This window comes from Hyla sarda, chromosome 11, assembly GCF_029499605.1.
Source record: "Hyla sarda isolate aHylSar1 chromosome 11, aHylSar1.hap1, whole genome shotgun sequence".
NCBI classification, from domain to species: domain Eukaryota; kingdom Metazoa; phylum Chordata; class Amphibia; order Anura; family Hylidae; genus Hyla; species Hyla sarda.
In genome coordinates, this window is record NC_079199.1 from 407,453 (window position 1) to 424,812 (window position 17,360).

The 17,360-nt window shown below is 47.1% G+C and overlaps 1 protein-coding gene across 5 annotated transcripts in view; it reads left to right on the top strand.

The window, feature by feature from the left end:
- NRXN3 (neurexin 3) overlaps positions 1-17,360 on the top strand; it is a 504,944-nt gene that overhangs the window by 375,687 nt on the left and 111,897 nt on the right. The window contains exon 1 of one of the 5 annotated variants that reach the window (XM_056546701.1): positions 15,562-15,886. The exons of the other annotated variants lie outside the window; for them this stretch is intronic. Within the exon in view, the coding sequence (XP_056402676.1) occupies positions 15,730-15,886 (157 nt within the window). The 5' untranslated portion in view covers positions 15,562-15,729. Of the gene's footprint in view, positions 1-15,561; positions 15,887-17,360 lie in introns of those variants that run through there. 5 annotated transcript variants of the gene reach the window in all.

Sequence of the window (17,360 nt, forward strand, 5' to 3'; positions counted from 1 at the left end):
CCACTAGACTCCCAACACCCAGTGATTCTGGAGATTGACGTTTTTGTTTGGGCAGCACGGTCACTTGCTGGTTAACGTCCTCCTCCTCCCCACTTATCCTGACTTATCAGTCCACATAATAGACCCATTTGATCTGTCCACCAAGTTTCCTCCATGTTCTTTGTGCCTTCGCTGGGGAAGTGATGTTCTCTGGTTATAGAGTATCGACTGTGGCCTTTATCAGTTTCGCTCACACACCGGGAATTACATGTAACACCGCGGTAGCCATGACAATGAGCGCCGGTTGCCATGACTATGAAAGAGGCCTATTGCCGCATCTGGAGCCTGCTGTAAAGTGATAATCTCTTTGCTCATTTCATTTTAATTGAAATTTGAAGTCATATTTTCTGTAAAGGAGCAAATGGATTTCTACATCTGGGTTTTCTTCATTCTTAAATGCACAAATAAAAAGATAGTGAGATTTTATTTCATTCGGTGCATCCAGCCAGTGGAGGGTCTTTTCCAAACCAGCCAAGCGTAGGAAAGTGCTATGCAAATGTATTTCCTTGTAACACCTGTATGGATGAGTGGCAGTGAAGGCCTCCGGAGCGTTATCTCCCCTGATTATTCTCTCTTCTGCATTCATCACTTCTAATAGACTCTCACATGGCGATGGCGCCCGTCTGGATTATGAGTGACTTTTACCTGTGGGCATCTGAATAACAATGAGAACATCCTATTTGTGTGATATCAGCCCTGTGTCCAGAGGGGTTCACTCCTCCCCCATATTGTACTCAGAATGGGGGCCTGGATGGTCAATCAAGGTGGGACATTGCATGCAAAGGACCCCATAAATCCCTATCACAGGGGCTCCATTACTGGTGGAAAGTCTTATATCTAGTATTAATCCCACCATTAAAAGTCCCTGCCCCATAATGGAAAAAATATTTCTTCCCCGAATCCCAATATGGCAACCAGAATAAATCCTTGGCTTTCAATCTCTGGAGATCTAGTACTATAATTTGTAATATTATATTTTAAAAACATGAAACATATGGGGCTGCATTATCCACTGACATTGGGTTTCTGACTCCTGACATTCCTGCTGTAGGCTTATTAGTGATAATGAGCGGGTCAGAGATAGACGGGAAAGAGTAAATAAGACTGTTCTAGAAATAGTGAGCGCTGCGTCCTTGAGCTCTTCATCGGGCTCAGATGTTGCGTTGTGTCTGCAGGGTTCAATGTGTTTCAGGATGACTGGCGCTCTCCCAGCTGTCGCTGGACCCCTGATGGTAGAGGGCCCCGGGGCAGCGCTCTCCAGTGTGCCATGAACATTGCACTGGATAGAGCCGCCAACAGGTGCATAGCCAGGTGGGCCACAGGTGGCGGTCACAGGGTAGGTACAGGTAATATAGACATATATATATAATGTAAGGGATTAGGTAACGGGGATGTCGTCTCCTGTGTAGACAGGCACAGTTTAGCAGGCACACTGTAGAAATTGCCGTCCAAGCAGCAGGGAATTCGTTTAACTGATCTCAGCCAGTTTTAATGTCAGGTTGAGGTACAGAACATAAAAAACTAAATCCTAAGCCTGTCCAGCTCTAACTAAACAGCAAGAATCCTCACTAACCAAGTGCCAGCCTAATACCGGGCACCGAAAAAATAGCAAAGTCCATACCACGTGTAGTGCTCTCACAGGTTCCATGAGGTTAACCTATCCCCAGGATGAGATCTGTGTCTACATTCTCAGCCTTATATCAGGCCAGCACACCTGAGGAGGGATTACCTGACAGCCCAAATCCCCAACTGTCTGGATGGAGTGGGGGCCCACCCTTCTCTCCCCACTCCAGCAACACAGGCCCTAAGAACACACAGGTTTTATACAAACCCGAATTGCAGAGACATCTGCATAGACCTCTGCTAAACATTTCCCTGGTTGCTCTAAATGACAGAAATGTGGAACCTAGGGCACACACAGACCCCGTCCACTACTTCTCCAGACACTCTGTCACTCTATATATATATATATATATATATATATATATATATATATATATATATATATATATATATATATATATAGTCCTACTATGCTTCCTGAACCCAGTATCACTGTGGTTCATTGAATGTTGACTATATGTTGTCTTCTAACACATCCTATTGGTGTTATTGTGATGTGACTGCTCCATTATACCTGTTAGGACAGTATTATTGTGTATTCAGCTGGGATTGGGAGCAGTTAGTGTCCCTGGATCTGATGGTGTTAGTAGGTAGTGAGGCCATTGGTCCCTGCTCCATGTACCTTGGCGCGTTCTTCATGTTTACATGTCAGACAAAATGAAGAATTGATGGAGGAGATGTGAACGAGGCAGCCGGAGAAATAATCAGGTAATTAAATATTTAGCGATTCTCCTGTTGTTCTGTCAGTCTCAATGAGGAGGAATCCGTTCTGATCCTGGGAACTGCTGGGGGGAGATTTACTGTGACAAGACGCTATGGTATAGGGTGTGATATAGGCAGTGATAGGTCAGGACTGAGGGATTATGCCGTGATGGAGCTGCATTCACATTCAAAGCTAGTGAATGAATATTTTATTCCAATCTATTATTAATTCATTGTTTGTTGTGGTGCGGCCAATAAATAACACACAGCGGTCTGGTGCACTAAGAGTTAATAGGTGTCTCTGGTGTTGGGTCTGCACTTCTTTTGTCCTTCAGACTCGTCCCGGCTTTGAGGTTTTATAAAACCACTGAACCCCCAGAGGAGTTCTCCCCTCTGATTCCCAGCCATTAATGAATTGATGCTGTCTGTAGGCAGGCGTTTCCTCTGCGCTGTTAGTGTCCTTCACCAAAGCCTCAAATCTTCCCCCTCCCTATATGTGGTTAATGCTTCCTCTGAGATGGAGAGCGGATGGGAAAGGTGTATTCTGGGCCGGACATACTCACCCTGGAAATCATATTTTACTTATTATTTTTAAACCTCAGCTCAGATATCTGATTTTACTGTCAAGTGGGTAAAAATATAGCAACCTACAGCTGAAAATAACCCCCAGAATTTGCATCAGCTCTAGAGAAACATGAAGTATCGTTCAGCAGGTAAGGGGTCTGCAAACAAAGACACAATCTCTGGCAGATATAGTTATTGAAGTTGTTGCAAACCTGGAAGGTGAGAAGGATCTAGGTCACAAGATGGAAGAAAATTCCCCAAGTGCAAGGACCAGGCCACACAACAGATAACAAGACCCATAATGTAGGGACCAGATCACAAGACAGATAAAATGACCCATAATGTAGGGACCAGACCACAAAACAGATAAAACGACCCATAATGTAGGGACCAGATCACAAGACAGATAAAAAGACCCATAATGTAGGGACCAGACCACAAAAAAGATAAAAAGATCCATAATGTAGGGACCAGATCACAAGACAGATAAAATGACCCATAATGTAGGGACCAGATCACAAGACAGATAAAACGACCCATAATGTAGGGACCAGATCACAAGACAGATAAAATGACCCATAATGTAGGGACCAGATCACAAGACAGATAAAATGACCCATAATGTAGGGACCAGACCACAAAACAGATAAAACGACCCATAATGTAGGGACCAGATCACAAGACAGATAAAATGACCCATAATGTAGGGACCAGACCACAAAACAGATAAAACGACCCATAATGTAGGGACCAGATCACAAGACAGATAAAAAGACCCATAATGTAGGGACCAGATCACAAGACACATAATAAAACCCATAATGTAGGGATCAGTTCACAAGACAGATAAAACGACCCATGGTGGAGAGACCAGGTTAGAAAAAAATACCCATGATGGAGATACAAGTCACAAGATGAGACCAAATTAAAAGGTCCATGATAAAGGGACCAGATACAAAGACCCACAATGAAGAAATGACCTACACTGGAGGGACCAGGTTACTAGACAGATAAAAAGAGCCATGATGCAGTGACCAAGTCACAAAACAGATGATAGCACCCAAGATGTAGGCATCAACGATGGCTTGAGGTGATGCATTAAAATGTGAGTGACCGCTGCTGCATATTGCTGAGGGCCGGCATAAGCAAATTCACACCAGACAGAATGTTGGTATAAAAACTCTTTCTTTCCCCAGCAGGAAACTCAGGAGTGTTCCCAGAGAGTTCTCAAAGAGTTTCTGTTTATTACGGAAGTACATTGTTTTTACATCTGACAAAAAAAGGGAGGTTTAGTTATGACGTCAAAATCATCATGTTACATTTTGATTGGTTAGTTGAGCTTTATCCCTGTACATATTAGCATATTTAGCATTTATTTCTTTCTTGGCCAACGTTCATTTATGCGACCCTCTTGCTCTCATTCTGGAAAATCCCAGATCTTTGCCCTTCTATACAATCTGTATCTTCCTCAAATGTTTTGTCTTCTGATGTCTCATCTTGGGCCTCCTGGCATCATTCCAAGGTTTCATAGTTGCAAGCAAATAGCAAGCTAGTTTATGGGTTAAGGGTAGTTTAACAAATATCTTTCTCCAGCAACAGCAATGGCATATTAGTATTAATATATTGATCAGTCATCAGAAACATAAGGGTCATCCTTATCAGAGGGACCAGGTCATAAGACAGATGAAAAAAAAAAACATAATGGTGTGACCAGATCATTAGATAAGAAATAAAGAGTTGTGCGGCTCGGATGCTCTTGAACAGAATGTAACTTTATTGAGCACATAACCAAGGGACGCACATAGACAGCAGGTAGACAGGTGATGCGTTTTGGCTACTTTCACATATCCTTAGTCATAAAAAGGATACCTCCTGGCTTATATATGGCGGAGGAGGAAAAACCAACAGGAGTCAGCTGCTGGCGGCCTTCACTCCTCTTCCACATATATACTTATCAGACTATATACACATACTAAATACAGACCATAAAAATGACACATAAATGCTCAATACAAAACTATCGCAATCTTATTTGGTATAAATGCAGAATTATCTCTACTCTCTAGTATATTAATAATGACAGACTAGAAAGGAAAAAAAAAAGGGAGAGAGAAACCTATAGCACATACAGGAAAAAAACCTTTGCAATTTTTTTAAAATGTATAAAGGATATATATTATATCTCATGTAAGCGGGTATGGTCATGTATATATTAGAATAAACAACGTACATATCAATCAGAAAATACAGGAAATAAATATGAATAAATAACATTGACCATAAGAAAACGCACAGTCAATGTGAATTAGGCTCTATGGATCCGGGATACATATTGGAGATATAATCAGACATTTCATACAGAGAGGGTTTGATCTGTAAGACATAATAGTGCAAAACCACATCCTGTCTTTAATTCATTCCAGTCAGATACCTGGTGTTAAGTTTTAATATCCAAGTAACTTTTGTCGGTAATCCCCAACAAATTCTGTGTTTATACCATATAAGATTGTGATAGTTTTGTATTAAAGGGGTTATCCAGGAAGATACTTTTTTTTATATATCAACTGGCTCCAGAAAGTCAAACAGATTTGTAAATTATTTCTATTAAAAAATCTTAATCCTTTCAGTACTTATGAGCTTCTGAAGTCAAGGTTGTTCTTTTCTGTCTAAATCCTCTCTGATGACACCTGTCCCAGGAACCGCCCAGTTTAGAAGCAAATCCCCATAGCAAACCTCTTCTAAACTGGGTGGTTCCCAAGACATGTGTCATCAGAGAGCATTTAGACAGAAAAGAACAACCTTGACTTCAGAAGCTCATAAGTACTGAAAGGATTAAGATTTTTAATAGAAGTAATTTACAGATCTGTTTAACTTTCTGGAGCCAGTTGATTTATATATATATATATATATATATATATATATATATATATATATATAAAAGTTTTTTTTCCTGGAATACCCCTTTAAGTATTTATGTGTAATTTTTATGGTCTGTATTTAGTATGTGTATATAGTCTGATAAGTATATATGTGGAAAGGAGTGAAGGCCGCCAGCAGATGACTCCTGTTGGTTTTTCCTCGCCAGGAGGTATCTCAGTCCTTTGTATGACTAAGGCTAAATCTCTACATTTGCTGCAGGTCATTAGATAGATACGAAGACTCAATATGGAGGAACCAGGTGACAAGATGTAGAGACTTCTGCTCTTATCAATCACTTGTGTCAGATACAAGGAGCACAAAAATACTGGTCCTCCACTCCTGTGATGGAAGGTTATATCAACTGCTGCCCACTGTCTTTATAGCCTTCCAGTTATTGATCTGTGAAAAGTATAGCATGCTGGGATTTCTGTACAACTTGATGAATTGTACAATCTGATTGTATGGCTTGGAGGGCCCATCAAGAAAGACTTAATTGTGTGATATGACCATGTAGTCGGGCACAGAAGACACATCCCTGCGGTGACACATACTACTGCAGCTCAAAAATAAAGAACCAGACATGGCCGCACATCCACAACTTGTACTATGATCTAATGGCTTCTCGGCAGAATTTCAAAAACTAACAGGTTATTGTGGTGTCAGGTGAGGGTAATGTGCAATTAACCTTTTCGTGACGCCAGGGCACGGTTAGCCTATACACTGTCCAAGGTTGAGCCAGCTTTTCCTGGACCAGGCACGGGGCAATAAGTACTCCGATGCAAGGTTAATGAAAAACTGAATTTACTGAGGCAGGATAGATGGTAGAATCTGTTACAGCTCAGATTTGCACAAAAAGAGGTGCAGGGTGAACCTTGGAAGCTTATTGCCTTGCTGAAACTTGTAGTTGATTGTGCTGTGTGACTGACTTGCTGTTTGGCAACCCACGCTTGACTTTAGTGACTTGTATGACTGACTTGACTAACTTTGATCCCCGGGGCTTTAGTGCTTATCGCTAGGCTTGACATTCACCTGGGTGCAGGGGATTTGCTTTAGAAGATGCATGGTTGCAGTATTAGACTTGAGGCCTCCTCAGAACTCTCACTCACACTCTCTTCAGAACTCTCACTCACACTCTCTTCAGAACACCTCACACTCTCTTCAGAACACCTCACACTCTCTTCAGAACTCTCACTCACACTCTCTTCAGAACACCTCACACTCTCTTCAGAACTCTCACTCACACTCTCTTCAGAACACCTCACACTCTCTTCAGAACTCTCACTCAAACTCTCTTCAGAACACCTCACACTCTCTTCAGAACTCTCACTCACACTCTCTTCAGAACTCTCACTCACACTCTCTTCAGAACACCTCACACTCTCTTCAGAACTCTCACTCACACTCTCTTCAGAACTCTCACTCACACTCTCTTCAGAACTCTCACTCACACTCTCTTCAGAACACCTCACACTCTCTTCAGAACTCTCACTCACACTCTCTTCAGAACACCTCACACTCTCTTCAGAACTCTCACTCACACTCTCTTCAGAACTCTCACTCACACTCTCTTCAGAACTCTCACTCACACTCTCTTCAGAACACCTCACACTCTCTTCCGACTTTCTCAAAACTGTACCTCAGCTAACACTGAATTCTGAACTCTTACCACACTATATAAGGGGCTGATTTGGTGGATCCCCATTGGGCTGACAAGTCACATGGTTTACCTCATGCACTCTCCCCAAACAGGTTTCTAACAGCAACAGGTACACAGAAAATGCCAGAACATTAACCATAGCATAACATTGCATTATATAGAGTCTTGAGTAATGTGGGCCCAAGACGGACACTGAAGGCAACATCTGCCACACAGGATGAGCAGTAGGTTAAATTCTGTACTGGGTCACTACATTATTAGTGCACCTTCTGATCAAATCGTGCAGGCCCATTCCCCACGTCAAGGCCATCTGATAACAGTGGGTCCATGTAAGGCTACCTCCGACACGGCACCAGGCACCCAGTGGCCCGGCAGCCCCATAATACTGCTCAGCTATAGGTTCAGGCCGGGTACATGAGACTCCTCTAACCTAAACGCTTCATGCCAGGTCTTGTTCTGCGCTGATCTGGTGAGGCATTCATGGGGGAGAGGATCAGATCTGCCATGAGTGGATTGACACACAGATCAATAGATCACACTTTATTCCTTTGTTCTCTGGGATGGATTCCTGAGGCTGGAAGTTCTATGCGATGATGTTACTGCAGGTCAGGATTGTTCCGGCCTCACACATACGCTTAGCGTGATATTGACCTAAAACTCAAAGAATGCCTGAAATGTCCATGATAAATAAAAATACTGGTGATGATTATACAGGAGGTGGGCATCAATTGTAAGGAGTGGTTATTCACTATAAGGATGGCACCACAGTAATTCTGGTATTGTGGAGAATACTTTGAGGGTGGGCACCACAACGAGTCTTAATACTGTAAGGGGGGCACTACACTCAGTCTGGTACTGTGGAGAATACTATGAGGGTGGCACTATTGGCACCATCATGAGTCTTGTACTGTTGAGAACAGGAGGGGACTATGGGCTCCACAATGAGTCTGGTAACGTGAAGAATACTACAAGGGTGGCACTATGGGCACTACATGGAGTTTAGTACTTTGGAGAATATTGTAAGGGTGGCACTGTTAGCACTACAGTTAGTCTGGCACTGTGGAGAGTACTGAAGGGTCACTGTGGGCACTTCGGTGAGTCTGGTACTGTGGAGAATACTGTGTGTAATATTGGTGTGACGCTTACTGGATTGGTGAGCTGGTAATGTTGCAGTGACATCTGTGTTTCTGCCCATGGTTGAAGTCATATATGTTGGTACAACCACACAATCACAGGCGAGATACTGTGGGAGACGGATATTTCGCCAATTTTAACTGCTGAGGGGGGGGGGGGGGTAATACAAAATTCCCAGCTCACGCTCAGGGGCCACATCGAATCGCAATTGTGTTATCACCCCCCAACACCTGTATTCAGGACAGGGATGTGGGCATGACATGGCCTGGCACATATGTCAACCTGGTACCTGGCGGGGTGAGGGGGAGAACAGATCCTTCCACAGATTCTCTTAAAGTGTACCTGTCTTCAACAAAAACTTTTTATATAATGAAGATAATACCATTATATGTATATTTGTAATATACATTGGTTAAAAATATGCATATTTTGGTCTCTGCAGCTATTGCCTGTGTGTCTCTATGAGGATTCCAAACACAGGAAGTGAGGGTGGACAAGCGGGGCTCTGTACACTGAGGACAAGCGGGGCCCTGTACACTGAGGACAAGCGGGGCTCTGTACACTGAGGACAAGCAGGGCTCTGTACACTGAGGACAAGCGGGGCTCTGTACGCTGAGGACAAGCGGGGCTCTGTACGCTGAGGACAAGCGGGGCTCTGTACGCTGAGGACAAGCGGGGATCTGTACGCTGAGGACAAGCGGGGCTCTGTACACTGAGGACAAGCGGGGCTCTGTACACTGAGGACAAGCGGGGCTCTGTACACTGAGGACAAGCGGGGCTCTGTACACTGAGGACAAGGGGGGCTCTGTACACTGAGGACAAGCGGGGCTCTGTACACTGAGGACAAGCGGGGCTCTGTACACTGAGGACAAGCGGGGCTCTGTACACTGAGGACAAGGGGGGCTCTGTACACTGAGGACAAGCGGGGCTCTGTACACTGAGGACAAGCGGGGCTCTGTACACTGAGGACAAGAGGGGCTCTGTACACTGAGGACAAGCGGGGCTCTGTACACTGAGGACAAGCGGGGCTCTGTACACTGAGGACAAGCGGGCACTGATGCTCTATAACATGCTCCTGGCCCATACATCAGGACGATTGACAAGCCAGGAGCCTGCACAGAGCCCTGCTTGTCCTGCCCTCACTTCCTGTATTTGGACTCCTCATAGAGACGCACAGGCAATAGCTGCAGGAACAGCATTTTTTTCAGTCAAAAATATACACAATTTTTAACCAATGCATATTACGAATTATACATATAATGGTATTATCTACATTATATAAAAAGTTTTTGTTGATGACTGGTACAGTTTAAGTCTGTGACAGAGGAGGAAAACTTTGGAAGCTGTGAAGACAAGATGTATTTATAAACCTGGCACCTCCATCTTCAGAGACTCAGACAAGGGGAGCTTCTCTTGGTATAAATTCTTATCACTGCCAGCTGGCACCTTGACAGCAGAACAGTCTTCCCCCCGGTGACTCCCTCCTCTCTGATGAATGAAGTATATACACTACTCAAAAAAATAAAGGGAACACTTAAACAACACAACGTACCACAGACCACTTCTCAGTCCCTATGCTTCCTGGCTGATGTTTTGGTCACTTTTGAATGCTGGCGGTGGCTCAGGTAGTGCAGCTCATCCAGGATGGGACATCAATGAGAGCTGTGGCAAGAAGGTTTGCTGTGTCTGTCAGCATAGTGTCCAGAGCATGGAGGCGCTACCAGGAGACAGGTCAGTACATCAGGAGACGTGGAGGACAACAACCCAGCAGCAGGACCGCTACCTCCGCCTTTGTGCCAGGAGGAGCACTGCCAGAGCCCTGCAAAATGACCTCCAGCAGGTCACAAATGTGCATGTGTCCACTCAAATGGTCAGAAACAGACTCCATGAGGGTGGTATGAGGGCCCGACGTCCACAGGCGGGGGTTGTGCTTACAGCTCAACACCGTGCAGGACATTTGGCATTTGCCAGAGAACACCAAGATTGGCAAATTCGGCACTGGCACCCTGTGCTCTTCACAGATGAAAGCAGGTTCACACTGAGCACATGTGACAGAGTCTGGAGACACCATGGAGAATGTTCTGCAGCATCCTCCAGCAGTACCAGTTTGGAAGTGGGTTAGTAATGGTGTAGGATGGTAACACAGCCCTCCATGTTCTTGCCAGAGGTAGCCTGACTGCCATTAGGTACCGAGATGAGATCCTCTGACCCCTTGTGAGACCATATGCTGGTGCGGTTGGGTTCCTCCTAATACAAGACAATGCTAGACCTCATGTGGCTGGAGTGTGTCAGCAGTTCCTACAAGAGGAAGGCATTGATGCTATGGACTGGCCGCCCGTTCCCCTGAATCCGATTGAGCACATCTGGGACGTCTCGCTCCATCCACCACAGACTGTCCAGGAGTTGGCGGATGCTTTAGTCCAGGTCTGGGAGGACATCCCTCAGGAGACCATCCTCCACCTCATCAGGATCATGCCCAGGTGTTGTAGGGAGGTCATACGGGCACGTGGAGGCCACACACACTACTGAGCCTCATTGGGACTTGTATTAAGGACATTACATAAAGTTGGATCAGCCTGTAGTGTGGTTTTCCTCTGTGATTTTGAGTGTGACTCCATATCCAGACCTCCAGGGGTTAATGCATTTCATTTCCATTGATAATTTTTGGTGATTTTGTTGTCACATTCAACTATGTAAAGAGGAAAGGATTTCATACGATTAGTTCATTCAGATCTAGGATGTGTTATCTTAGTGTTCCATTTTTTTTTTTTTGCAGTGTATATATATATATATATATTTATGTATATATATGGTGATATATATGCTGCAGTGCACCCTATCAGAACCTGGAGGAAACAAACACCTACATCAGAAGAACATACAGAACATTTATATGTGGCCCCTGGTAGACCACGAGCCAATAGCCCAGAGCAGCAGGGGACCAAAGTTGACCAACAAGGCATCATATTGTGCATTCATCAGAACTTAAAGTCAGGAGCAATGACCATCGCTGTGACATCTGGGGGGGCGTCAGGAGCCGCTGTCACTTCACATGGGGCCTTTGAGCCTTCTAGGTACCTGGGAATCATTCAGCCCCTGTAAAACAAGATGGACGTATATAACAAGACACAAAGAAGGGGCATCTTCTGTATACGGGGATGTCATGAATTGACTGTCTTGGTGGAAGCAGAGGACGTCAGCAGCTGTCAGGGCTTATACCCCCCCAAACAGCGATTGTAATCCCCTCAGCTGCCTCCACACGCTGTAGCCTGCAGGTAAACACTGATAGGATAGGAGCAATTTAGTCTCCTGTTTGTTACTGATATAAAATGCTCTATAATTATCTAAGCTCCCTCTGCTATCTCTGTGATGAGGCGCGGCGTGCGCTGGATGAGGGGGTGGGGGGCAGCAAGCTGAGGAAAGTAGAGTTGATTTTTCTTTACTTGTTTCCTGCTTTGGAGGAACATTCTTAATATTTTTTTTTCTATTAAAGCCATCATATATCCTCCGCTTCATAACTGTATTGTACAAGGCAGTGACACCTGTCTAGAAAGGGGAGATGCCGGATTTTCTGTCCGGGACAATGGGAGATGCCTGATATCCCACGTGTCTGGGGTGTATGATCAATTTGTGAGACTGGAAGATGTATAATGTCCCATCACGCCTCTAGAATGATGGGAGATGCCTGATATCCCACGTGTCTGGGGTGTATGATCAATTTGTGAGACTGGAAGATGTGTAATGTCCCATCACGCCTCTAGAATGATGGGAGATGCCTGATATCCCACGTGTCTGGGGTGTATGATCAATTTGTGAGACTGGAAGATGTGTAATGTCCCATCACGCCTCTAGAATGATGGGAGATGCCTGATATCCCACGTGTCTGGGGTGTATGATCAATTTGTGAGACTGGAAGATGTGTAATGTCCCATCACGCCTCTAGAATGATGGGAGATGCCTGTTATTAGGTTGTACAATACCCTAGAACCAAGGACAATATAAAAAAAATAATTGTTACAATATCAATCATGTCTCTGTGATAGTGAAGATGGCGGATGTCCCATCACGTGTCCTGTGAATGATACAGTCCTTGTTCTCATACACCGTCACAGCTGGTGCATCTGATGATCCATTGGTCCTTACACAGTATCTGGACTGGGAGCGGATCCACTCAATAGAAGTAAAAGGGTAAGAAGTGGTTTTGCCTGCGTCTGATTTATGTCTCACCTGTTTATCTGGCTCATCGCTGGAGGGTTCAGGCGTATTCCAAGTCAATGACAGGAGTCCTTGTTATGACTTCTGTGTCTTTAGGTGACACTTCTCAGTGGCAGCTGTACTGCAGGTCAGCCGCCTGGCAGGATCTATCACTTGGGTGAGACGTCCAAGGTAACAGACGGGCACTTCTCGGCCTCGATGCCAAGATGAAGCCTGCTGGGTACTTTTGTCTTTTTTTTGTGTCCTTTCCTGCAGCCACCTGGCACAGTGCAAAGCTTCGGGGCCAGCACTCTTAGGGGTGACTGGCATGATGGAAAGGAATGGCTCTTTATTTCCTGGGGCGGGGGGCTGGCACTCTGTCCATAGGAATAAAGGAGTAGATGTGCCAGCCAAGACAGGGAAACACATTTTCTCTAATGAAAAGATGAGGTTGCGGTATTTATGGGGCTATCTTGTTTTATGAGCGGCTCCATGGGTTGTTATGAACGAGCAGGACTGGAATTTACTGGAGATAATTAACGCTGATGTTTGTGGAGCGTGCAGAGCGCTGGACAATGTCCCACCGACTGTCAGAAGCAGCACTTCAGTCTTATGGAGCAATATTCTGTACAGGGGCGAGAGCGCCCACTCTACTGCTCCCAATAGAAGCGGATAGAATTGCCCTTCCCCCAGACTGACTTCCCTTTTTTATCTCACTGCCCCTCTCGTCTCTCTATCACTCTTTACTATATTTCTCCATGTCCCTTATACCTCTATCCTTATAGCTCTCTGATCTTAGCTCTGTGCCCCCACATTTTGTGACTAAATGACCCTTCTTTGACCTCCCTTTTGACCTCTAAGACCCCCTATTGTAATCCTACTCCCTATTATCTCTCTGTGACCCCTGGAGTCTCTCTAATATCTTCTATATCTGTGTCCCTGTAATTATATTCCCCCATTATGCTGCATTCCCCTAGTCGCCCCATCAGTTCTCTCCCTGTGCCCCCCACCCCTGGTATCCTCTGTGGCCCCTATTCTCTCCCTGTGGCCTCTGTTAGGCCTCTATTCTGAGTTTTGTCGACAATCCTGGCAGAAGGACGGGAATTTAGCAGAGAAAAAAATTGTGCAAGCTCTAAAATCCTGTAAAATTACCGGGTCACTGACGGACCCCATGCAAGTGAATGGGGGCCATTGGGACCCGGTAGTAACTGTTCCCCCATTAGGCCCCTTTCACACTACTGTCATGTTCTTCTGTCACCAAGTCTATAAAATGTCCGTCATGGAATTCCCTTCATTTCAATAGGATTTTTTGAGCATCCTTCATCAGAACATCTCTCCCCGTTATTTCGGTCTGTTCCATGTTATTTCGGTCTGTTCCCCGTTATTTTGGTCTGTTCCCCGTTATCTCTCTCTGTTCCCCGTTATTTCGCTCTGTTCCCCGTTATTTCGGTCTGTTCCCCGTTATTTCGGTCTGTTCCCCGTTATTTCGGTCTGTTCCCCGTTATTTCGCTCTGTTCCCCGTTATTTCGCTCTGTTCCCCGTTATTTCGCTCTGTTCCCCGTTATTTCGGTCTGTTCCCCGTTATTTCGCTCTGTTCCCCGTTATCTCTCTCTGTTCCCCGTTATTTCGCTCTGTTCCCCGTTATTTCGCTCTGTTCCCCGTTATTTCGCTCTGTTCCCCGTTATTTAGCTTTGTTCCCCGTTATTTCGCTCTTTTCCCCGTTATTTCGGTCTGTTCCCCGTTATTTCGCTCTGTTCCCCGTTATCTCTCTCTGTTCCCCGTTATTTCGCTCTTTTCCCCGTTATTTCGCTCTTTTCCCCGTTATTTCGCTCTGTTCCCCGTTATTTCGCTCTCTTCCCCGTTATTTCGCTCTGTTCCCCGTTATTTCGCTCTGTTCCCCGTTATTTCGCTCTGTTCCCCGTTATTTCGCTCTTTTCCCCGTTATTTCGCTCTGTTCCCCGTTATTTCGCTCTGTTCCCCGTTATTTCGCTCTTTTCCCCGTTATTTCGCTCTGTTCCCCGTTATTTCGCTCTGTTCCACGTTATTTCGCTCTGTTCCCCGGTATTTCGCTCTGTTCCCCGGTATTTCGCTCTTTTCCCCGTTATTTCGCTCTGTTCCCCGTTATTTCGCTCTGTTCCCCGTTATTTCGCTCTGTTCCCCGTTATTTCGCTCTGTTCCCCGTTATTTCGCTCTGTTCCCCGTTATTTCGCTCTGTTCCCCGTTATTTCGCTCTTTTCCCCGTTATTTCGCTCTGTTCCCCGTTATTTCGCTCTGTTCCCCGTTATTTCGCTCTTTTCCCCGTTATTTCGCTCTGTTCCCCGTTATTTCGCTCTGTTCCACGTTATTTCGCTCTGTTCCCCGGTATTTCGCTCTGTTCCCCGTTATTTCGCTCTTTTCCCCGTTATTTCGCTCTGTTCCCCGTTATTTCGCTCTGTTCCCCGTTATTTCGCTCTGTTCCCCGTTATTTCGCTCTGTTCCCCGTTATTTCGCTCTGTTCCCCGTTATTTCGCTCTGTTCCCCTTTATTTCGCTCTGTTCCCCGTTATTTCGCTCTTTTCCCCGTTATTTCGCTCCTTTCCTCCGCGTTTCTTTCTCTTCTGTCTTTCGTTCTCACCTTCTAGCTCGATCCCCAGTGTCCGCGTGCAGCTGATGCGGGCAGGAGCGGGTTAATGACGAGGCGTGGTCTTGCTACTGATTGGCTGGGAGGTGCTCTGTGATTTGCATACCACGCCCAGCGGGCTGGCGGAGCTCCTGAGCGCACCTGAGCGGCGCAGTCCGTGCGGGCACCTGGTGGGAGCTGGAGGCACCGGGCGGATGGAGCGGACTGCGGGCGGGACGGGGAGCGGCTGCCGGGATCTGGGACCATGAGCCCCGGGCGCCTGACACTGCGCTGAGACGATGCGCCCGGGTTACGCGCTGGCTGCGCTCTGGCTCTGGTCGCTGCTGTGGAGCTGTGTGCTGGGCACTGGCCGGACCTTCTACGGGGGAAGAGCGCATCACCACCCGGAGCCCGTGTCCATTTACCGGAGCCCGAGCGCCCTGCGCGGAGGACACGGTGCGTGCAGCATGCTGGGGAGGGGACCCCGGGGGATGAACAGGTGATCGGGGAAAGAGGGGACACTGGGGAAGGACAGGTGATCGGGGAAAGAGGGGACACCAGGGATAGACAGGTGATCGGGGAAAGAGGGGACACCAGGGATGGACAGGTGATGGGGGAAAGAGGGGACACCAGGGATAGACAGGTGATCGGGGAAAGAGGGGACACCAGGGATGGACAGGTGATCGGGGAAAGAGGGGACACCAGGGATAGACAGGTGATCGGAGAAATAGGGGACACCAGGGATGGACAGGTGATCGGGGAAAGAGGGGACACCAGGGATGGACAGGTGATCGGGGAAAGAGGGGACACCAGGGATGGACAGGTGATCGGGGAAAGAGGGGACACCAGGGATGGACAGGTGATGGGGAAAGAGGGGACACCAGGGATGGACAGGTGATCGGGGAAAGAGGGGACACCGGGGATGGACAGGTGATCGGGGAAAGAGGGGACACCGGGGATGGACAGGTGATGGGGGAAAGAGGGGACACCGGGGATGGACAGGTGATGGGGGAAAGAGGGGCGACCGGGGATGGACAGGTGATCGGGGAAAGAGGGGACACCAGGGATGGACAGGTGATGGGGGAAAGAGGGGCGACCGGGGATGGACAGGTGTTGGGGGAAAGAGGGGGGACACTGGGGATGGACAGGTGATCGGGGAAAGAGGGGACACTGGGGATGGACAGGTGATCGGGGAAAGAGGGGACACCGGGGATGGACAGGTGATGGGGGAAAGAGGGGACCCCGGGGGATGGACAGGTGATCGGGGAAAGAGGGGACCCCGGGGGATGGACAGGTGATCGGGGAAAGAGGGGACCCCGGGGATGGACAGATGATGGGGGAAAGAGGGGACACCGGGGGATGGACAGGTGATCGGGGAAAGAGGGGGGACACCAGGGATGGACAGGTGATCGGGGAAATAGGGGAGAACAGGGATGGACAGGTGATCGAGGAAAGAGGGGACACCGGGGATGGACAGGTGATGGGGGAAAGAGGGGACACCAGGGATAGACAGGTGATCGGGGAAATAGGGGACACCAGGGAAGGACAGGTGATCGGGGAAAGAGGGGACACCAGGGATGGACAGGTGATCGGGGAAAGAGGGGACACCAGGGTAGGACAGGTGATCGGGGAAAGAGGGGACACCAGGGATGGACTGGTGATCGGGGAAAGAGGGGACACCAGGGATGGTGGACAGGTGATCGGGGGAAAGAGGGGGACACCAGGGAAGGACAGGTGATCGGGGAAAGAGGGGACACCCGGGATGGACAGGTGATCGGGGAAAGAGGTAACACCAGGGAAGGACAGGTGATCGGGGAAAGAGGGGACACCAGGGATGGACAGGTGATCAGGAAAAGAGGGGGGACACCAGGGATGGACAGGTGATCGGGGAAAGAGGGGGGACACCAGGGATAGACGGGTGAACGAGGGG